Source organism: Delphinapterus leucas, chromosome 1 (genome assembly GCF_059928025.1).
Source record: "Delphinapterus leucas isolate spDelLeu-1000000601 "Yukka" chromosome 1, BTC_Dleu_Yukka2, whole genome shotgun sequence".
NCBI classification, from domain to species: domain Eukaryota; kingdom Metazoa; phylum Chordata; class Mammalia; order Artiodactyla; family Monodontidae; genus Delphinapterus; species Delphinapterus leucas.
The window spans coordinates 55346460-55368095 of record NC_143129.1 but is presented as its reverse complement, the minus strand read 5'-3'; the positions used below and the strand labels follow the sequence as shown (position 1 = coordinate 55368095).

The following is a 21636-nucleotide window of genomic DNA, read 5'->3' as shown; positions in this document are numbered from 1 at the left end:
GTCACAAGCAGGGGGATCAGAGGGACTTCCCCAGCCATGCTGAGACAAGCAGAGAGACACGGTACCCTCCTCACCAGGGGTGAGCCTACTCAGGAGCTTTACATCTCAGCCACAAATCCCTCTCCAAATGCAAGCCCACGACATGACTTTTGGGAGCCCTAGGCACTCTTGCCTTCGTGGGCTCCTTCCTCCACAAACAAAGTTAAAAATTATATTTTATGACCATGCTGGCTTAAAGGTGAATATATTAATATTACATCTGAGAATGTTTTCTTTGATTTAAAAGTGCATTCATTTATTCTCTTTTGACATTAAAAGAACCTAACACATTTTCGTGGGCCCTGGAAGAATCGTGGCTCCCACGTACTGTGGCTCTTGGGCCTAATGATAAGATGGCCTTGTGTGCATATGGGTTCCAGAAAACAGGATGACTGACAATGCCTCAGTATTCCTCAGAGCAGCCCTTTCAAGCATAGCATCTGCTCAGATCTCAAAGCAGGCAGACCCACTTGCTTCGCAGTAGTTCTTTTTAAAAAAATTCTCCTGGAGGAGCACCCATTGGGAAATGCTGGAGTCAGGAGTGGTGGCAGGTGTGCAGTCCCCCACTGCCCACTGCATCCCAGGGCGGGGTAAACACCTAGTGAACACCTAGTGTCAGGCTCCAGGAAGGCCCCCAGAGCTTGCACTGTGGCACTTTTCAGCTGCCTGACTTAAGAAGTACTCACCCCACTCCTTGGTGTGAATCGGGGCCTAGGGCACAATGCAGTATGACACAGCAGGACCTTGGCTCTAGCTTTATTCTACCGGCTCAGCAGTCACGGTTGGGTGAGCACCAGCCCCTCTCCTGGTGTGACCAGAGGCCTGGGGTCCAAGATTTGAGGTTGTAGTGATCTGACATGGTACAGGTGAGTGAGTGCCTTAAGCTCTCAGCCCTAGCTGGTTGCCACGGAGCTTTGCAGGGAATCAGTCTTGGACAATTTAACTCTGACCTCTCATTCTGTCCCATGACCCCCAAGGGTAGCCTCTATACATCATAGTCCACGCCATCTGCGATCCAGATCATTCCAACCCATCAGGGCTATGAGACTAGTCAGTGGCTTGGCTATCGCGGCAGCCACGGAGGGGGGTGATTAGGAATGGCCAGTGACACCCTCAGAGCCCAGGCGAACACATGTTCACCTGAGTCGGACAGGCAAGACCATTTATCCATACAGAAAGCACAGCCTGGAAGAACACACTGTCCAGTCCAGTCAATGCCATGTATAGTTAGAGAAGTCAACCAGTTCAGTGGCTGCTCTCCCCACTGGTTGGCATGTTTTAACAGTAATTGTTAAACATGGATGTTTTCGTCCTGCTAGTGTCTGAACACTTTTCCTTTTAATTGCATACCACATCTGTCTTTCTGTTGCAGCTGTGAATTTGGTGAGGAAGGAACTCACATTAAGGCAGCCTTTTTGAGAGCATTGGCATCCTTCCTCCAGAATCACTGAAGCATCCAGTTAGAGGAAGGATTAGTAAATCAACCAATCACTCACATACATTTCATTTATAAGAAGTTGGAGTGCCAAGACAGCTTGAACAAAATGTGCTAGGAATAGGGTATAGTTAGGGAAGCCTTTGTAGGCGCTCTGAGGACTGAAAGCAGTAACGTAACACATAAAGTGTGCCGGCATGGATAACTGTCTACGCGGGTGCTCTTCTCGGTAATTGGAAAGAAGTAGCAGGTCTCTAAAATCCAGGCCCCTGTCTCCAGACAGCACTTGACCATTAGCATGGTCAATGTCTAGTTCTATTTTCGTGGCTCCGTGAGGCAGAAAAAATTCCTGCAACTTTCCTTTCCCAGCTGTTCAGGTGCTGGTCAGCCCAGGAACTGGTCTTGTGTGGCCTCTCCTTTGTAGAAACGAGGAGGGGTCACGTGGTCATGGCAGTCCCTTCCAGCCCTGACATCTTCTGAGTCTCTGATGACGAATGGCATGGGTATTCAGAGGAGGAGACATCATCAAGATGTATATTAGTCAGGGTTCTCCAGAGAAAGAATCAACACGATGTGTGTTTATATATGGAGAGAAAATTTTATTTTAAAAAAACTGGCTCATGGTATCATGGAAGCTTTTTAAGTCCAAAGTCTGTAGGGTAGGCTGTCAGGCTTGAGACCCAGGCAAGAGTTGCAGCTCAAATCCAAAGGCAGTCAGCTGGCAGAATTCCTTCTTGCTCAGGGGAGATCAGTCTTTGTTCTATTAAGACCTTCAGCTGATTGGATGAGGCCCATCAAACCATGGAGGGTGATCAGCTTTATTTGAAGTCCACCAGTTTAAATATTAATCTTATCCAAAAAAACATCTTCACAAAAACATCAAGAATAATGTTTGATCAAGTATAATAATGTTTGACCATGGCCCAGCCAAGCTGACACATAAAATTAACCATCACACATGGTATCTGTACACAGGTAAGATTTAATACCTAGGAATCAAATGCAGTCAGGTTGAGAAGAAAGATTCCAGGAGACAGTGGCAGGAGGGTTGCATGAGGTAGATGGGGTGGAGGCCTTACAAGTGGGTGGTGGGGGACAGAGCTGGAGAGGAAGGCAGAGAGGGATGTGGAGGGCCTGTATTTTTACCCCAAAGACTGTGAACTTGATCCTGTGTCCCCCTTGAGAGATGGTGTGATGAAGCTTTGCTCCAGGAGGACCAACCAATGAATAAGAGGCCACTGCAGGGGTCCAACGTGAGTGACAAAGAAATGAGAAATGTCAGAAATGATGTGAATCCCAGCCACTCAGCAGTAGATTGGTGGGGAGGTGCTGCTGCGAAAGGAAGGGAGGAGCATTGTCTTTACTTAGGTGGCCTCTGATAGGAAATGACCTGTAGGCCTGGGTCCATTTGCACAGGGGTCTGAACCTCAGGTTGCCTGGCTCTGAGAGGCCCAGTGTGAGATTTGTGCAGGTATTTTCTTGAGCTGAGCAGCACTTGACCACCAGCCACAGTGTCTCCCAGAGCAAAGGTTGATGACAGACCGTGAGGACTCTTCCTAGCACAGTAATTGTCATCACAGCTTTTCGGGGCAAGCGTGTATGTGAGGGCCTGGGGAGGGGCAGGTACAGGAGGGGGTGTTGGAACAGACAAGGTGGAGAGACCAAGAAGAAACACCAGTGTCACTCTGTCTAAATTTTGTCCAAGCAAGATGATTAGGAACCCTGAGTAGATACTTTTGAGAGCAGGAATGTTTAGAAACACTGACTGCAGGTCCTACACAGTCTCCATGGAGACGTAAAGTATGCTCTTCCCATTAAAACTTTATAAAAAATACAGCATTGCCACAATTCATCCCAATTCACCAGATGCCCATGATGGCCAGGCTCACTTCTTCTCCTAAACACACACACACACACACACACACACACACACACACACACGAGGACTTCGGTATCATCCTTCTGTACAATCCTGAGTTTAACAGTGTTTCATCTTAACTCAGGCTGAGCCAGGCAGCAGAGGGAGAGCCAAACGTACAGAAGGTTGTGTTCACTTTGTTCACTTTGCTTAGCGCTGTGTTCAGGAGCAGGATGCACCTGTAAGCTGCTCTGCTTTGCTGCCTGACTCCGGAGGAGCCTGACTGGGGGCAACTTTGGGTTGTAGTTCCACTGAGCACAGTGGGAGACTGTACCCCAGGGTGGAGCGGGGCTGGTGGGTGCCCAGTGGGGAGTCTGTACCTTCCTCCCCTCTTTCTGCCCGTGACCTGTCTCCTCCTGCCTCCCCATCAGAGATGGGCGGAAAAGCCCAGCCTTGGACCCGAGGATGACCCTTGCCTGCAGAGACAACCTCCAGAACGGGAACACGAGTGACTCCTCCAGCGGGGAGTCCAGCAGCGGGCAGTGGCCGAAGCGGGCCTCCTCCCCGTCCCACGTCCGCTTTGAGGATGAATCAGCCCGCGACGCCGAGTCCCGCTACCTCGAGCGGCTGCAGCAGCGTCAGCGCCAGGTGCTGAGCACCACGCTGCAGCCGGCGGACCAGGGCCCCCTGCGCTCCAAGCCCGACCTCGCCGACTACGTCCACGGGGGCTGCCGGCGCCAGGACGCAGGCGCAGGGTCTCTCCACCCGCTGCCGGGCGGGCTGGAGCCCCGGGGCCTTCCCGCGCCGCCACTCGCTCAGGGCAGCGAGAGGAGGTGCCGAGCCTGCGGCCACTGCATCGCCCCCGACCCGAGGGTCCTCCGGGAGCGCGAAGGCGCCTGCGGGATGGAGGGGGCGTTGGCGCAGCCCCGCAGCCCTCGGGGCCTGGGCGGCCCCCTCCGGCTCTTCCCTGCCGAGCCCGGACTCCACACCGAGTGGATCCGGGAGACGCACATCGGGGGCCAGGCGCGCCCCGAGGAGGTAGACTCGGCCCTGGACAGCACGGACACCTCCGACAGCTGCAGGACCGACAATGAGGAGGCCGGGACCTCCCAGCCCAGTAGGGTCCGCGGCAGCAGCCCCCGTCTGCGGGCCTCCAGGCCTCGGGGAGGCCAAAGGTGGTTCCGAAAGGCTGAAATGGGGCCGCTCCGGAGCCCCCAGGCCCCGCACTACCTGCCTGGGCTGGAGCTAGTGGAGGTGTTGGATGAGGTGACAGAAGGCATGGGACAGACGCCTGAGGGGACTTTGCTCCCCAGAGAAGATGCTTTCTCTAAGCCTCTTGTCCAGGACTCTAAGAGGGCTTCCCTGGGGTCCCAGCCTGGACCAGGGCTGGAAAATCACTGGGCTCAGCCCGTGGATTCCCGGACAGCCTATGCCATCGCCTCTTCCGTGAAGGTGGGCTCCTCGGGGCCAGGCAGACAAGCCCAGGTTGTAGAGAGCCAAGAGTCTCTGGGAACTGACTCCCCAAATCAGAGCCACACAGAGCCCTCTGCCCCCCACCAGGCCCAGCAGCCAACCGCTTCCCTCTCCCCCGAAGGCTGGGTGCCGACCCCTCCCTCTTCAAAGAAAACCACCTCCCCTGTGTCTCACAGGAAGGCAGCCCTGGCTGGACTTCGCAGGCCGGGTGACCAGGGAGAGCCTATGGACACCTCCGTGCCTTCTTCCAGAAGCATAGTTCCCAGGGCCTGTGAGCTCACCCGGCCGCAGCCCCAGCCCCGCAGCCCCTGTGTCACGCGCCCCCTGCGGGCCCCGTCCACCAGTCACTGTGACAACAGCACGCCCCAGGGGCTGCAGGAGCCCTGGGGAGAAGCCATCCTCGCGGGCAGTGGGGAGAAGGGCACCTACAGCCAGAAGCCTGCAGTACCGCTGGAGGACCACGGAGATGGTAAGGGATTCCTCTGGGGCTAGGGCGGCCCTAGACCAGAGGCCACACACAGGCTGGGTCTGTGGGCCACCAGGCACTCCGAGTCTTCACGTACTGTTCATCTTAATAGATGACACACCCATGCACCGTTCCTATGGCAGCCCCGAGGAGCCCCCAGAGCCGCGGCGAATGTTGGGGAAGCTGGCGGGGGTCCGTGGGCTGGTACAGGATTCCACATCAGCCTGGAGGCGGATTAGCCAGCTCACCCTGGGGGCGGCGGTAGTGGGAACCCTGAGGTGTGTACAGGAGCTCCAAGCTCTGTGGCTGCCAGAGGCCTGGGCTTTAAGGGAATTTTGCTACCAGCAGAGCAGGAAGAAGCAGCAGCTCCAGGATTTACTAAGAGCAACAAACGCCAAATAATCACATGGCTAAGGTCCTTCTGCTTGAAGGTCGTCCTTTCATTCATTCACTCATTCATTCAGTATTGACTGAACACCTGCTACAGGCCAGGCGCCATCCTAGGCCCTGTGGGGGGATGCACAAATGAAGTAATTCAGCAGGAATCCAGCCCTCGAGACCTCCTCCATGTGGCGAAGCAGACGTGCTGTCCGGGTGCCCAGTGGGCAGAGCTCCTACAAACAGTGCTGGGGTCGTTCTCTGGTGCCCAAGCCCTCCTAGATCCCCGAGCCTGCTGGGCAGGCTGTTAGGTTTCAGCAGCAAAGGCTGCTGAAGGATAGAGGGTATCACCTCTGCCCTTGGAAGGGTCCTCATATCACGGGCAAATCCTGAGCATTGGCGGCCCTTGGGCTCTGATCCCCGATGTTGTGATCTGAGGTGAGCAACTCAGCCGCTCACTCTTAGGCAGAGATAACAGGCCCGACGTACACAGCCTTGCCTTCCTGTGTCCGCGGCTCTGGCAGCCCTGGGGCTGTGATGGCTCGGGGTGGGGGTGAGGGGGGAACCAGGGCTTGGAAACAGAGTGGAGGAGAAGAGGGCAGAGAGGTGACAGGCCTTACTGACCTTATTGCGGATGTAGATGCCAAGCGCCCCCCTGCTCTGCCCCGGGTGTGCCGGCCACACGCTCCACTACATGCGGGGAGCAAACACTCTCCCCCTCCCTCCCTTGCTCACACGAACCTTGAGGAAGCAGGCCCCACCCTGAGCTCCCGCCTGCCCTGTGCTGAGGTGTGGTTTTCCTCCATCGGGCGGGCTCTAGGCTGGCTGCTGGCTGCCCCTACCCACTTCCTACGGGGCGTTTATTCTGAGAGCTGCAGACCTTTCTGGGCAGCCTGGCCTTCACCTGCTCGAGACCTGGAGGAGAGGTCCAGGTGAGGCTCCTCCTCTCATTAGCCAGGAGGTCCTGGGCTCCTCCTCTGTAACCTGAGAAGAATGATAGAACCCATCTCCTAGGAACCCATGAAATAGTCTCTGTAGGGCATTTAACTCATTGTCTAGAACTTCACACGTGCTCCAAAAACGGTGGCTATCGTTTAGCTGTTAGATGTCACAGCCAGCAAGATTGCGGTTTTTGTCCCAGGAATACAAAATCCGCCCCCCACCCCAATTATCTCTTGCTATAGGAGGGACATGGCTTATCACAAGCAGCCCTTCATTTCACAGATGTTTATTTCTCATCTGCTGTGCACGAGGTGCTGTGCTGGGGGTGATGGGGTTCAGCAGGAAATAAGACCCCTCCCTGCTTGGCGTGTGTCTCACCACTGCCTCCACTGCTCTCGTGGGGCTCCCACTTCTCTCCATCTTCCTCTGGCTCTCCTGCCTGTCGTTGGGTTGGGAACGTCCGCCCCCCGCCCATGACCCATGGGGATGGATCAGTGACACAGGAGGGATGCTGTGGCTGTTGCAGGAGGACTCCAGGGCTGTCTCACCTCAGCAGCTGTTGGCACCATCAGCTCCATGGGCATCACCTTCTCCCCGGCCTCAGAGGAGACAGAGTCCGGCCAGGAACCAGAGGGCGGCCTGCAGAGGACAGAGCCGAGTTCTGTAGGGCATGTGTCATCCCGGTGAGTGACAGGAGCAACAGCCCTGATGCAGGAGGTGGGGGATTAGGGCGCTGGGTGGGGAAGGAGATCCCCTGGAGTGGCAGCATGATAAGCTGACTACTCCCCATCCTCGGGGGACTGCTAGACTAGGTGCAAGCGTGGCACCCCAGCACTCCTTTGCCAGCGCCGTTCAGTCTAGTGTACGTGGTTATTCTCTCACTGAGCTTTCATTGAATGGCCTGAAGCTCCAGGCACTGTGCTAGGCACAGCTGTGCGGACAGTCCCAGCCCTGGAGGTGCACCCAGGATGGGCTCTCCGTCTGAGAGGACTTGCTCCTGACTCTGGGCTGGGAAGCAGCCCGGCACTCATGTTTCCATGCTCTCCTCCAGCACTGAGGGTCTGAGTCCTTGCTCTGGGGCCTCAGAGCCTTGGTGAGCTGGTCCTCTGGCCGGGCCTTCTCTTCTCCACTACGCACCATTCCTGGTGACATGTAGCCCAAGGCTTCACATGCCACTGAAGCCAGATCTCCAGCCCCGTGTGCTCCCCAGAACTCCAGATTCGTGTATCCAGCTCCCCCGACATCTCCACTGGGATGCCTGAAAGGCCTAGTGGAAGTCTCGATCACTCTCGACAAAAGCTGCTTCCCCGGGTCCTCCTCCCGGCAAACACACAGCACACGGCCATCCACACAGGTGGCTCCTGCAGCCACCTGGACGGCATTTCTCCTGGTCTCAGTGCGTTCCTTCTTCCTGTACAAATCTAATGGTCCCTACCTGCTCTCTGCCTTCCCTCTCGCCCCTGCAGTTCCTTCTCCATACTGCAGTCCGAGGTATCTTTTTAAAACCTTAATTAAATGGTGTCATTTCTCCTGCTGAAACCCCCCAATGGTTTTTCCTCTCACTTGGAGTAGAATTCAAACCCCTTACCTTGGCTTATAGCACTCAGTGTAATCCGGCCTCGGCCCACCTGTCTGACCCCATCTGACCCCTCTTTCCCCCCTTGCTCATTATGTTGGAAGTCCTGTGGACCTGGCCCCATTATGTCCTTGAACCCACCACACACTGAGCCTCTTCCTGCCCAGAGCTGTGATTCCAGCTGTTCCCTTGCCCTGGAATTCTCACCTCCGGGCTCGACAGGACTGGCTCCTTGCTGCCATTCAGCCCTCGGTTTAAATGTCATCTTCTCAGAGAGGCCTTCCCCGGCCACCGTGTCACTCCCCGCTTCACCCTCCTCTGGTTGCTGGTGGGTTTTCTCCTTTGTTTACTACTCTGTTGTTTGTAAGCTCCCGAGAGTAAGGGTCTTGCCTGTCATGTTTATCACATACCCCAGTTATCTGCCAAGAAGAGGCCTAGAAGAGGTTCTGAAGAAATACTGGATGGACGGATGATTGAGTGAACCCACAGTTGAGTGTGACACCAGGGGTCTTGTCTGAGCTTCTCTCTAAAGTCTACCCAAGCAGAGCGTCCTTCAGAAAACCGCGCGGCCTTCCTTTCTGCAGCCTGGCTGTCACTTCATCAGTGAGGCAGTGGTGTGGGCCCATCTGGGGCACACAGGATGGGCCCTTGCCTCCTCCAGCCCTCTCCCACCCACCTCATGTCCATCTTTGCGTTTCAGAGCATTGCCAGGGGTCAAGGTGGGACCCAGCCTGCCCTCAGCTGCCCCTTCTGACAAGGACAAGAAAAGCAGCGGCAGCATCTCCTCCACCCTGGGGCTGAAAAAGTTCTTCTTGGCCCTGACAAGTCAGGGCACAAGGCCCAAGCTGGGCAAGTCCCGCAGCTACAGTGTGGAGCAGCTGCAGCCCCCTGTGCCCAGCCCGGCTTCACACACCAGCACCCCCAAAATGAAGAGAGCCCCATCGTTACAATCCCTGCATCCGGTGAGTCCCAAGGGCCCAGCCGAGGGGTGTGTGAGGCCAGTGGGGGTGTAGCCACCATTGGAATGAAAGGTGGAAGGAGGAAAGAAGTGCTGAGGGTGCTGCCCAAGGAGTCCCAGGTGGAGAAAGGGAAGCTACTGGCGTTCCCACAGTCCATCCGTGAGACATGGATTCCCTGGACACAGTGGGAGTGGGCAGCACCCAAGCTTCTGTCCTTCCACCCCGCTGCCCGAGCCTGGGCTCATCCTAGACCCCCGCCCTCACTCTGCCACCTCTGCCCAGTCCTGGTGTCGACTGCCTGATCGTTTTGAAACCTTTTCCATGGCCACAGCCACTCTTTAGTCTAGCACAGATCACTTCCCACCTGGATCACCTCAACGGCCTCCTGGCGAGCATCCCTGCCCCGTCTTTCTCCATGTGGTTTTCAGAGTGGTCCTTCTAGTGTGCAAATCTGGCCTTGCCATCCCCTCGTTGAACACCTGCTGTTGGTCCCTTATCACCCCCAGGATAAAGTTCAGGTCACTCGACATTGCCAAAGGGTTTCTGTGATCTGACTGCGCTCATCTCATCACTCTTCTAACACTTGACCCCATTTATCCTTGACTTTGCAGTTCTGTAATCAGGCCACACAGTCTGACTTTGAACCTTCACCGGAAATGCTTTTCTTTACCTGCTAATGTCTGCTCATCCATCAACACGGAAGGCACTGCCTTCTCCAGGAAGCCACTTCCAGTCCCTCCTTGGGCTGAGCTGGGCACCTCTGCTCTGTCTTCCCTTCTCATCCTGTGCTTCCCTCCTTCACGGAACTTGTCACATAGTATTTTAACTTTTGTCTGTGTCCCCTCAGTGGAATGTGATTCCCTGCGGAGACACTACTTGATCTTTATATTCCAAATATTTAGTATGATGACTAGTATGGTAGACATACTCAATACACAGTGAATGAATGAGTGAGTGAGTGAGTGAATGCAGGGCAGCCTGCTAAAGTCCCCCCTCCCACGTGCTAGAGGATAAACCAACAGCAAACCAACAGTAGCACCTAACTCTCAGCTATGTCTCTGGAAGTGCTGTTCTAATCCAGGTGTTTCCAGGTATTATGTCTATTCTTCTCTTCGCTGCTCCCTCCCCTGGGCAGAACGAAGCAGGCGATTGGAGTTTGGGGCACTGGAGCCTTTCATTTTTCAGGCTGAAGCAGGGAAGAGAACGCAGGCTGAATGAAAATTCCATTGGTTGTCTTGCACCCTGTACAGAATATTTGCTGGATGAATGAATGGAAGACAAAGAAACAAAAGCAAAGCCATCTCAAGCTGGGGACAAAAGCCTAGAGTGGCATTGTGCTCCAGGAATTTGCTGCTTTTCTCAGGAAGTTAGATTTGTCCCCAGTGTGTCTGAGCCGTGGTGCCAGGATGTATGGCCATCAAAGCTTCAATCTCTGTAAGCCCGAGGGAAATGACAGCCCATTAGTGTAGGAGAGGGGTTATGGGCAATGTAAGCCAAGTGGGCAAAGTTAGGAAGTAAGCTGGCCAAGAAAGAGTGGGAGCAAGTGCCAGGAGGACTGCGCAGCAGAAAGAATTGTTCAAGAACTGAAAAAAGAACATGAAAGAAGACTCCATCTTAGCCTGGTATATTCATGACATATCTCAGGGTGAACACCTTCCTGTTAGACTGTTGTATTGACAGGTGTGTGTGGTGAGAGGGTGGATGGCTGCTGCCCTGGCTTGGTTTTCCTTTTGCCCTTCTGAGTGGGCAGTGAGCACCTTCACCACGTGGGCTGCTCCCACATCCTCTAGTGGCTATGGCTCTTTGACCTTTGCACCTGCATCTGGAAGGCCCCTCCCTTCTCCCCTCCCCCGTTTCCCTGGGGAATGCCTGCTTACCTTTCCATTCTGAGTTGACTTCTCCCAGAAGGCCCTCCGGAGCCCTGAGGCAAGGTCAGGGCCCCCTCTTAAGCTTCTTGATAATACATCTTCCTGAGAGCACGGATTTCCAGTGTGATAAATAATGTGTGCGGTATTTGTTTAAAAGTCGGCCTCTTGGGCCTCCCTGGTGGCGCAGTGGTTTAGAGTCCGCCTGCCGATGCAGGGGACACGGGTTCTTGCCCCGGTCCGGGAGGATCCCACATGCTGTGGAGCGGCTGGGCCCGTGAGTCATGGCCGCTGAGCCTGCGCGTCCGGAGCCTGTGCTCTGCAACGGGAGAGGCCACAACAGTGAGAGGCCCGCGTACCACAAAAAAAAAAAAAAAAAAAAAAAAAGTTGGCCTCTTCCTGCCTCCCACCCCCACCCTTGGAATAGCCTCTTCTCTGGGTCAGTTTCTAGAACACAGATCTGACCTTGTAACTCTTCTGATTAACATCACTCAGTGGCTCCTCATCAGGTCATATAGGGTCCTTCCGGGTGTGGCCCCTTGGCTCCAGCCTGTCTCCCATCACCTCTGCAGCCCAGCCACCTAGACCATGAGTATGTTCCAGAATATCCATGCTTTCTCCCATCTCTCTCTGTCTGCATCTGCTATTCTGCCTGGAACACCCCACCTCCGTCTTCACCTGGAGAGCTCATGCTTCAGGCCCCGCCCAGGCGTCAGCTCCTCCAGTGCCCTGGAGCCTCCTGAGCTGAGTCTGTCTCTGCTTCCCTGCACAGCGTTGTCCGTGCTTCTAGCCTCACACTTACAACATGCATTTAGGGCTTTTGACCTGTCCATGCTCACCTCACCCCCACCATGGTGCGAACTCCTTGAGGGACTTTCGTCTTGTCCATCTTTTTAATGCACAGCGTTTTAAGGTGCATACTTGATAAAATTTTTAACGTCAGCAATCATAAAAGGGATACTAAAGAATCACAAACTATTTAAGATTTTAATTCTACAATTGTGTTTATTATTCTGTGATTGATTTCACCCTTTTTTCATAATCAAGGAAAAAATTAGATTTTCTTAATAAGTGAGATAATTAGCATTACCCTATTCAGTTTTTATTTCAGCCCAAAATTTTTTTTACTTTGAAGCTTCAAAACGCCTACATAGGCCCATCTCCTTAAGTAAGTTATGGTTATTCCTGTTAAGCACTTTGAAGTAATGACAAAAGCTTATGCCATTACTTTCTTAGCAGGCTCTCAGGTTCATGGTTGGGGTCCCCTCTCTGTCAAGCCCTTGCCAGGTGGCTTTTCTCACCTGCAATATTGGGCCTTTCCCACTAGGTGTCACCCTCTCGCCAACGTTGGAAAGCTGCCTCTTTTCAGAACCTCCATTCTCTGCTGAGTGGCAAGGTGGACCGGTCCAACCTCTACCTGGTAGGGGAGCCAGGGCATCACAATGCAGCTGACAGGTAAGAGTGGGCAAGTGGTTTGGAGCATAAACCCAGGGCATGGACAGTGGAGCTATATGCTTAACTCCTTCCTGCCTTAGCAGCACGGCCCGAGGGGGGTCCCTTTAAAAGAGAAAGTGAGGCTGACTACCTGTGCCTCAGTTGCCTCAGGGGTCTTGGAGCCCATTCCTCGGTGCCCTTGTCCTGTGCAACTGGACAGGGGTTGGGGTTTCTGTAGAGTTGGAAGGTTTGATTCCTCCGTCCCTCTACATTTTGAAATCAGAATGTTCAGGGAGCTTCCTTAGCCCAGCTAAAGATCTTACTGAAGATCCAGAGACATGGCCCCCAAAGAGGCCCTCGCCCTGTGACCCTGCCTAGAGAAATCCACCCTCTCTGATGAGACCTGCTAGGCTAGCTGCTCTTACCCGGGGCTCCATGGAAGAACTTCAGGGGGTCCATTAACTCCTGGAAGTTTTATGTAAAATTAAAGCTTTCAGCAGATTCTCAAGAGAGATCTCTGCACCTAAAAAGGTTAACAACCACTGCTCTTGGGGGAGGGGCTTCTGGGTCTGCAGTGGGCTCTGCGGAGCCTCAGACGGCTGTGAGAACCCGCCAGGCTCAGCCCTGGCTCGTGGCATCCACCGTCTTTCAGCCAGGGAGGGGCTGGGCCCCAGTGCTGGCTCTCTTTGCCCTCACTCGCCTCCGGCCCCTCACAGGCCAGCCAAGGCGCCGCCCCGGCCCTCCCTCAGCGTGGAGGACGTGAGTGCCCCGGGCCTGGCTCGCGCCGTGGGCCGCATGGTGGAGGTGTTCCCGGACGGCACGAGCCAGCTGCAGCTACAGCGCTCCCCGGAGGGCACTTTCGGCTTCTGTGTGGCCTCTGGGAATGGACGCCGGGACTCAGGTAGGCCCCCACCTCCCTTTTCTGGCTCCACAGCCCTAGGGCCTTGGCAAACCACTGCAGTGCCTTCTGGCTGTGGTTGTTTCCGTTTCCTGTCTTTGGCTGAACAATGAATGAGCTCTGGACTCAGAGAGCCTCTCAGAGAAAGGACTGGAATTCTCCCCTCAAGGGGGTAGAGATGGCAGGCTTGCTCCACTGTCCCTCTGTCCATCTTGAAATCAGAATCTTAATGCCACCTTTTCACTGGAGAGCCTGAGGGAGGTTGTTTTTGCTGGCTGGTTCTCTGGATCCCTTGGATGTGGCTGGTGTGTTTAACTGGTTCCCTTCCGTTAGCTGTGGAGTATGTCTGGGCACGTGGACCGTGGACCGTGCCTGCCTGTCTGTGCATCCAGGCCCCTCCCTCAGGGCTGGCCCCTGCCGGGTATGTTCACATGTATCCTGGCTCCAGGGCCCTGGCTGGGCGGCCTGCTAGGTCTTGATTCATTACTGGCAGGATCAGGGAGGGGCTCTGAACATCCTTCTGCACTCTGGCCAGTTCTCAGCCCTGCCCCATGAATCTTTCAGGGCAAAATGACTTCCCCAGGCCTTTCCCTAAGGTCTGTGGGTCAGAATCCATCACAGGGCAAGGGACCTTGACATACATTTCTCAGTTGAGATGAGGAAGGAAGGAAGACAGACATGCAGGAGTGGGAAGGAGAGGAGAGTGAGAAGGAAGAAAGGGAGAGACAGACACAGAAAGACACGCGCAAAGCTGCCCTGGCTGGGCTGTGCCGTCGAGGGTTTAGTCCTCTGCTTTGATCTCCTAGGTCAAGATGATTTAGCTGGCTGAAATCTGCCTGCTGCCAGACTTGCAGAACACAGCGAGTTCTTGCGTATGTTCCATCAGTCCTTTTTCAACAATATACGTGAGCACCTACTAGGTGGTTGTAGATACTGGGGATAGAGCAGTGAATGGAACAGACAAAACCCTCATCCTCAGGAGTGCACGTTCTCATGAGGGAGCTAGACTGTATCTACAAATATATATATATATATATACACACATGTTTATTTATATTTATTTATATATTTTATATATACATATAATGTGTTACATGTATGTCAGATGGCGAAGAGTACTAAGAAACAAACACAAATAAAGCAGGATAAGGCCCAAGGGCAGTGAGTATGGGAGTACCGGTGGGGCAGCTTTTCTGAGAAGAGACCCCTGAGCAGACAGACAGTGGAGTGAAGTGAGGGTGGGCGATGTGGTGTCTGGGGAAGAGCGTTCCAGGCAGAGGGAACAGCCAGTGCGAGGCCCTGAGGGCTGGGAATGAGCTTGGTCTGTGGGAGGAACTGCAAGGAGGTCAAGCTGGACAGAGGGGTGAAGGGGAGAGACTGAGCTGAGGGCAGAAAGGTAGGGAGACAGCTGAGCCCAGAAATGGGGGAGGGAGACTGAGCTGAGGTCAGAAGGGGCTTTCTTGCCAGTGAGACAGGAGCCACCAGGCGCTTGGAGCAGGGACTGACGTGCTCTGATTGAACACTTTAACAGGCTCACTGGCTGCTGTGTTGAGAACAGACCCTAGTGGGGTGACGGTGGAGCCAGGGAGACCAGTTTTAGGGCTATTTCAACAGTCCAGGGAAGACATGGTGGTGGCGGCTTAGACTGGGGCGGCTGTGGAGGTGGTGAGAAGTGGCCGGGGTCTGGTTGACTTGAAGGTAGTTCTGACTGTTGGCTGATGGTGGAGTTTACATGAGTGCGAGAGGAAGGGAGGATGAGTTTCTCCCCACTCTGGCCCTCAGGAGGGCGCCTGTCTCTCCTCACAGGGAGATGGCCGTTGTGAGCATATGTTGACCATTGCAAAGTGCTCCACGGCCTGTTAGCCACTCTGCCCGTTCCTCCAGCTTCCTCTCTCCTTCGGTGAGGGAGACAGGCTCTCCCAGAGAGGCAGCATGCAGGCATAGCTGGACGACAGTGTGGTTTGTACTCCAGCGCCTCCGCTGGCTGTGTGACCTTGAGCAGGTTACTTACCCTCTCTGAGCCTCGGGTCTCTAATTTGTAAAATGAAGCTAATGAAACCCTACCTGGAAGAGTCATAAGGAGCATTCAGTGAGGTATATGGGAAAGTGCCTGGCCCATTTCTTCTTCTCCCTCTTCAGAAAAAGAATGTGTATTGCGGGAGTAGAACTCCAGACGGGGGCAGACATGATCTGCGTCATCTGTTAATGTGAGATCATACCCAACTGGCCATTCTACTATGCCCCCCATCCTCCCCAAAAGTCCCTTTAGGCCCCTTTGCAGGCAGTGGGACCCCCTCCCCCCATCCCCTGTCATAGACTGCTGATGGGCAGGGGTCTCTAATGACCAAGAGCTTCCTGGGCTCTGGCCGGGCCCGCTCCCCAGGATGCCCCTCACCTAGTTGGTATAGGCTCTTCCCTGTCCTGCCCAGCTGGTGCCCTGCTCCTGCCACTGCAGTTGGCTGCTGGATGTCACGCAGAGCTCCCCTCACACATGGAACATGGCTGGTGCTGGTGCCTCCTTGCCACAGGCCATGCTCCAGCAGCCAAGGGTCACTTCTCCTGGGCCTCAGAGGGGCCGTGAGCTGGGGCGGGTTTGCATTCCTCACTAAAACATCAAGATGCTGGTGTTACTTGCTGGCTATCACATCTGATTCTGTACAGCCATGTGAGAACAGCAGGCTTCGCCTTCTGCTTCTAATTGAATACAACACAGAGATCATACATCCTTAACAAAGGCCGTTTCCAGCAGACGGTAAATGCCTACGATAGCAGTCTTTCTGTCATATTTGTGTCGTGACTTTCAGTTGTGAAACCTACCCCAGGCATGACAGCAGTGTCTGGGCCTCCAGTTGCGTTCTTTTGGGTTTTCTCATCACTCCCGACTGGCATGTTCTGCGGTACAGCAGCCGTTTCTGCCAGCTCCACCCCTGCCCTCCTTACCTGCCTCTCCCCATGCCACCAACACGCAGACAGGGCAGACAAGCTGTTAAAGAACCCAGAAAGAAGAGGGAAAGGATAGGGCAAGGGCTGAGAGAAAAGCCCTGTGCAGCCAAGATGGCAGACAGACCTTGTCAGGAGGGAGCCGGCCTTGCAGGAAAGGCTCAGCTCTGCCAAGAAGCACTGAGAGGCTGTTCCGCAGGTCAGACCAGGGAGAAGGAGTATGTCAACAGATCGGATTTGCTACAGCCAGAGCTGCAAATCTTCAGGTGCCTTAGAGGAGGTTTCAATGCACTTTCAAACCCGAATTTCAGAGGGTGGGCTCTGAAAAGCTTGACTTCTATTGCGGCCATAAGCTCCTGCGGGGCTGAGCGGACCAGAAGATGACCTTCCACTCGTCCAAGACATCTTACAAGGCTTCCAGCTGGAGGCTGGGGGACCAGACGAGATGCTCTTTCAGTCCCTCCTAAGGAAGCTGATTTTAGGAAGAGGAAGCAGGGAGTCGGGGCTGGGCAGCTGCCTTAATGTTGCTAATCAACCGGCCAAGTCCAGGCTGGGGAGCAGCGAGGGTGCTTAAGGCAACGCTAACCTGAGTGAGTCCTGCAGGGGCTGTCGCAGCATAGGGCCCCCACCCTGCAGTCCTCCTGTGGAAGGGCCTGAGCTCTGCACACCTGTGCTCACTCAGTGCGTCCGGGTGGAGGGGCACCCAGCTTTCCCTGGAGGGGCCTGAGCTCCCTTACTGTCAGTGCGTCCGGGTGGAGGGGCACCCAGCTTTCCCTGGAGGGGCCTGAGCTCCCTTACTGTCAGTGCGTCCGGGTCGAGGGGCACCCAGCTTTCCCTGCAAGGGCCTGTGCTCCCTTACTGTCAGTGCGTCCGGGTGGAGGGGCACCCAGCTTTCCCTGCAAGGGCCTGTGCTCCCTTACTGTCAGTGCGTCCGGGTGGAGGGGCACCCAGCTTTCCCTGGAAGGGCCTGTGCTCCCTTACTGTCAGTGCGTCCGGGTGGAGGGGCACCCAGCTTTCCCTGCAAGGGCCTGTGCTCCCTTACTGTCAGTGCGTCCGGGTGGAGGGGGCACCCAGCTTTCCCTGCAAGGGCCTGTGCTCGCTTACTGTCAGTGCGTCCGGGTGAAGGGGGTACCCAGCTTTCCCTGGAAGGGCCTGTGCTCGCTTACTGTCAGTGCGTCCGGGTGGAGGGGCACCCAGCTTTCCCTGGAAGGGCCTGTGCTCCTTTACTGTCAGTGCGTCCGGGTGGAGGGGCACCCAGCTTTCCCTGCAAGGGCCTGTGCTCCCTTACTGTCAGTGCGTCCGGGTGGAGGGGCACCCAGCTTTCCCTGCAAGGGCCTGTGCTCGCTTACTGTCAGTGCGTCCGGGTGGAGGGGCACCCAACTTTCCCTGCAAGGGCCTGTGCTCGCTTACTGTCAGTGCGTCCGGGTGGAGGGGCACCCAGCTTTCCCTGGAGGGGCCTGAGCTCCCTTACTGTCAGTGCGTCCGGGTGGAGGGGCACCCAGCTTTCCCTGCAAGGGCCTGTGCTCGCTTACTGTCAGTGCGTCCGGGTGGAGGGGCACCCAGCTTTCCCTGCAAGGGCCTGTGCTCCCTTACTGTCAGTGCGTCCGGGTGGAGGGGGCACCCAGCTTTCCCTGGAGGGGCCTGTGCTCGCTTACTGTCAGTGCGTCCGGGTGGAGGGGCACCCAGCTTTCCCTGGAGGGGCCTGTGCTCGCTTACTGTCAGTGCGTCCGGGTGGAGGGGCACCCAGCTTTCCCTGCAAGGGCCTGTGCTCCCTTACTGTCAGTGCGTCCGGGTGGAGGGGCACCCAGCTTTCCCTGGAGGGGCCTGAGCTCCCTTACTGTCAGTGCGTCCGGGTCGAGGGGCACCCAGCTTTCCCTGCAGGGGCCTGTGCTCCCTTACTGTCAGTGCGTCCGGGTGGAGGGGCACCCAGCTTTCCCTGGAAGGGCCTGAGCTCCCTTACTGTCAGTGCGTCCGGGTGGAGGGGCACCCAGCTTTCCCTGCAAGGGCCTGAGCTCCCTTACTGTCAGTGCGTCCGGGTGGAGGGGCACCCAGCTTTCCCTGCAAGGGCCTGTGCTCCCTTACTGTCAGTGCGTCCGGGTGGAGGGGGCACCCAGCTTTCCCTGCAAGGGCCTGTGCTCCCTTACTGTCAGTGCGTCCGGGTGGAGGGGCACCCAGCTTTCCCTGCAAGGGCCTGAGCTCCCTTACTGTCAGTGCGTCCGGGTGGAGGGGGCACCCAGCTTTCCCTGCAAGGGCCTGTGCTCCCTTACTGTCAGTGCGTCCGGGTGGAGGGGCACCCAGCTTTCCCTGCAAGGGCCTGTGCTCCCTTACTGTCAGTGCGTCCGGGTGGAGGGGGCACCCAGCTTTCCCTGCAAGGGCCTGTGCTCCCTTACTGTCAGTGCGTCCGGGTGGAGGGGCACCCAGCTTTCCCTGCAAGGGCCTGTGCTCGCTTACTGTCAGTGCGTCCGGGTGGAGGGGCACCCAGCTTTCCCTGCAAGGGCCTGTGCTCCCTTACTGTCAGTGCGTCCGGGTGGAGGGGCACCCAGCTTTCCCTGCAAGGGCCTGTGCTCCGTTACTGTCAGTGCGTCCGGGTGGAGGGGGCACCCAGCTTTCCCTGCAAGGGCCTGTGCTCCCTTACTGTCAGTGCGTCCGGGTGGAGGGGCACCCAGCTTTCCCTGCAAGGGCCTGTGCTCCCTTACTGTCAGTGCGTCCGGGTGGAGGGGCACCCAGCTTTCCCTGCAAGGGCCTGTGCTCCCTTACTGTCAGTGCGTCCGGGTGGAGGGGCACCCAGCTTTCCCTGCAAGGGCCTGTGCTCCCTTACTGTCAGTGCGTCCGGGTGGAGGGGCACCCAGCTTTCCCTGCAGGGGCCTGTGCTCCCTTACTGTCACTGCGTCTGGGTGGAGGGGCACCCAGCTTTCCCTGGAGGGGCCTGTGCTCCCTTACTGTCAGTGCGTCCGGGTGGAGGGGCACCCAGCTTTCCCTGGAAGGGCCTGTGCTCCCTTACTGTCAGTGCGTCCGGGTGGAGGGGCACCCAGCTTTCCCTGGAGGGGCCTGAGCTCCCTTACTGTCAGTGTGTACGGGTGGAGGGGCACCCAGCTTTCCCTGGAGGGGCCTGTGCTCGCTTACTGTCAGTGCGTCCGGGTGGAGGGGCACCCAGCTTTCCCTGGAGGGGCCTGAGCTCCCTTACTGTCAGTGCGTCCGGGTGGAGGGGCACCCAGCTTTCCCTGGAGGGGCCTGAGCTCCCTTACTGTCAGTGCGTCCGGGTGGAGGGGCACCCAGGTTTCCCTGGAGGGGCCTGTGCTCCCTTACTGTCAGTGCGTCCGGGTGGAGGGGCACCCAGCTTTCCCTGCAAGGGCCTGTGCTCCCTTACTGTCAGTGCGTCCGGGTGGAGGGGCACCCAGCTTTCCCTGCAAGGGCCTGAGCTCCCTTACTGTCAGTGCGTCCGGGTGGAGGGGCACCCAGCCTTCCCTGGAGGGGCCTGTGCTCTCTTACTGTCAGTGCGTCCGGGTGGAGGGGCACCCAGCTTTCCCTGGAGGGGCCTGAGCTCCCTTACTGTCAGTGCGTCCGGGTGGAGGGGCACCCAGCTTTCCCTGGAGGGGCCTGTGCTCCCTTACTGTCAGTGCGTCCGGGTGGAGGGGCACCCAGCTTTCCCTGGAGGGGCCTGTGCTCCCTTACTGTCAGTGCGTCCGGGTGGAGGGGGCACCCAGCTTTCCCTGGAAAGGCCTGAGCTCCCTTACTGTCAGTGTGTCCGGGTGGAGGGGCACCCAGCTTTCCCTGGAAGGGCCTGTGCTCCCTTACTGTCAGTGCGTCCGGGTGGAGGGGACACCCAGCTTTCCCTGGAGGGGCCTGTGCTCCCTTACTATCAGTGCGTCCCGGTGGAGGGGCACCCAGCTTTCCCTGCAAGGGCCTGTGCTCCCTTACTGTCAGTGCGTCCGGGTGGAGGGGCACCCAGCTTTCCCTGGAGGGGCCTGTGCTCCCTTACTGTCAGTGCGTCCGGATGGAGGGGCACCCAGCTTTCCCTGGAGGGGCCTGTGCTCCCTTACTGTCAGTGCGTCCGGGTGGAGGGGCACCCAGCTTTCCCTGCAAGGGCCTGTGCTCGCTTACTGTCAGTGCGTCCGGGTGGAGGGGGTACCCAGCTTTCCCTGGAAGGGCCTGTGCTCGCTTACTGTCAGTGCGTCCGGGTGGAGGGGCACCCAGCTTTCCCTGCAAGGGCCTGTGCTCCGTTACTGTCAGTGCGTCCGGGTGGAGGGGCACCCAGCTTTCCCTGCAAGGGCCTGTGCTCCCTTACTGTCAGTGCGTCCGGGTGGAGGGGCACCCAGCTTTCCCTGCAAGGGCCTGTGCTCGCTTACTGTCAGTGCGTCCGGGTGGAGGGGCACCCAACTTTCCCTGCAAGGGCCTGTGCTCGCTTACTGTCAGTGCGTCCGGGTGGAGGGGCACCCAGCTTTCCCTGGAGGGGCCTGAGCTCCCTTACTGTCAGTGCGTCCGGGTGGAGGGGCACCCAGCTTTCCCTGCAAGGGCCTGTGCTCGCTTACTGTCAGTGCGTCCGGGTGGAGGGGCACCCAGCTTTCCCTGCAAGGGCCTGTGCTCCCTTACTGTCAGTGCGTCCGGGTGGAGGGGGCACCCAGCTTTCCCTGGAGGGGCCTGTGCTCGCTTACTGTCAGTGCGTCCGGGTGGAGGGGCACCCAGCTTTCCCTGGAGGGGCCTGTGCTCGCTTACTGTCAGTGCGTCCGGGTGGAGGGGCACCCAGCTTTCCCTGGAAGGGCCTGTGCTCCCTTACTGTCAGTGCGTCCGGGTGGAGGGGCACCCAGCTTTCCCTGGAGGGGCCTGAGCTCCCTTACTGTCAGTGCGTCCGGGTGGAGGGGCACCCAGCTTTCCCTGCAAGGGCCTGTGCTCCCTTACTGTCAGTGCGTCCGGGTGGAGGGGCACCCAGCTTTCCCTGGAAGGGCCTGTGCTCCCTTACTGTCAGTGCGTCCGGGTGGAGGGGCACCCAGCTTTCCCTGCAAGGGCCTGAGCTCCCTTACTGTCAGTGCGTCCGGGTGGAGGGGCACCCAGCTTTCCCTGCAAGGGCCTGTGCTCCCTTACTGTCAGTGCGTCCGGGTGGAGGGGGCACCCAGCTTTCCCTGCAAGGGCCTGTGCTCCCTTACTGTCAGTGCGTCCGGGTGGAGGGGGCACCCAGCTTTCCCTGCAAGGGCCTGTGCTCCCTTACTGTCAGTGCGTCCGGGTGGAGGGGCACCCAGCTTTCCCTGCAAGGGCCTGTGCTCCCTTACTGTCAGTGCGTCCGGGTGGAGGGGCACCCAGCTTTCCCTGCAAGGGCCTGTGCTCCCTTACTGTCAGTGCGTCCGGGTGGAGGGGGCACCCAGCTTTCCCTGCAAGGGC

General features: G+C 57.0%; 1 protein-coding gene across 1 annotated transcript in view; it reads left to right on the top strand.

The window, feature by feature from the left end:
* KIAA1614 (KIAA1614 ortholog) overlaps positions 1-21636 on the top strand; it is a 44665-nt gene that overhangs the window by 17693 nt on the left and 5336 nt on the right. Inside the window, exons 5-9 of the mRNA XM_022556554.3 lie at positions 3764-5274; positions 7118-7274; positions 8868-9129; positions 12319-12446; positions 13142-13326. Coding sequence (XP_022412262.2) covers positions 3764-5274; positions 7118-7274; positions 8868-9129; positions 12319-12446; positions 13142-13326 — 2243 coding nt within the window. The remainder of the gene's footprint in view (positions 1-3763; positions 5275-7117; positions 7275-8867; positions 9130-12318; positions 12447-13141; positions 13327-21636) is intronic.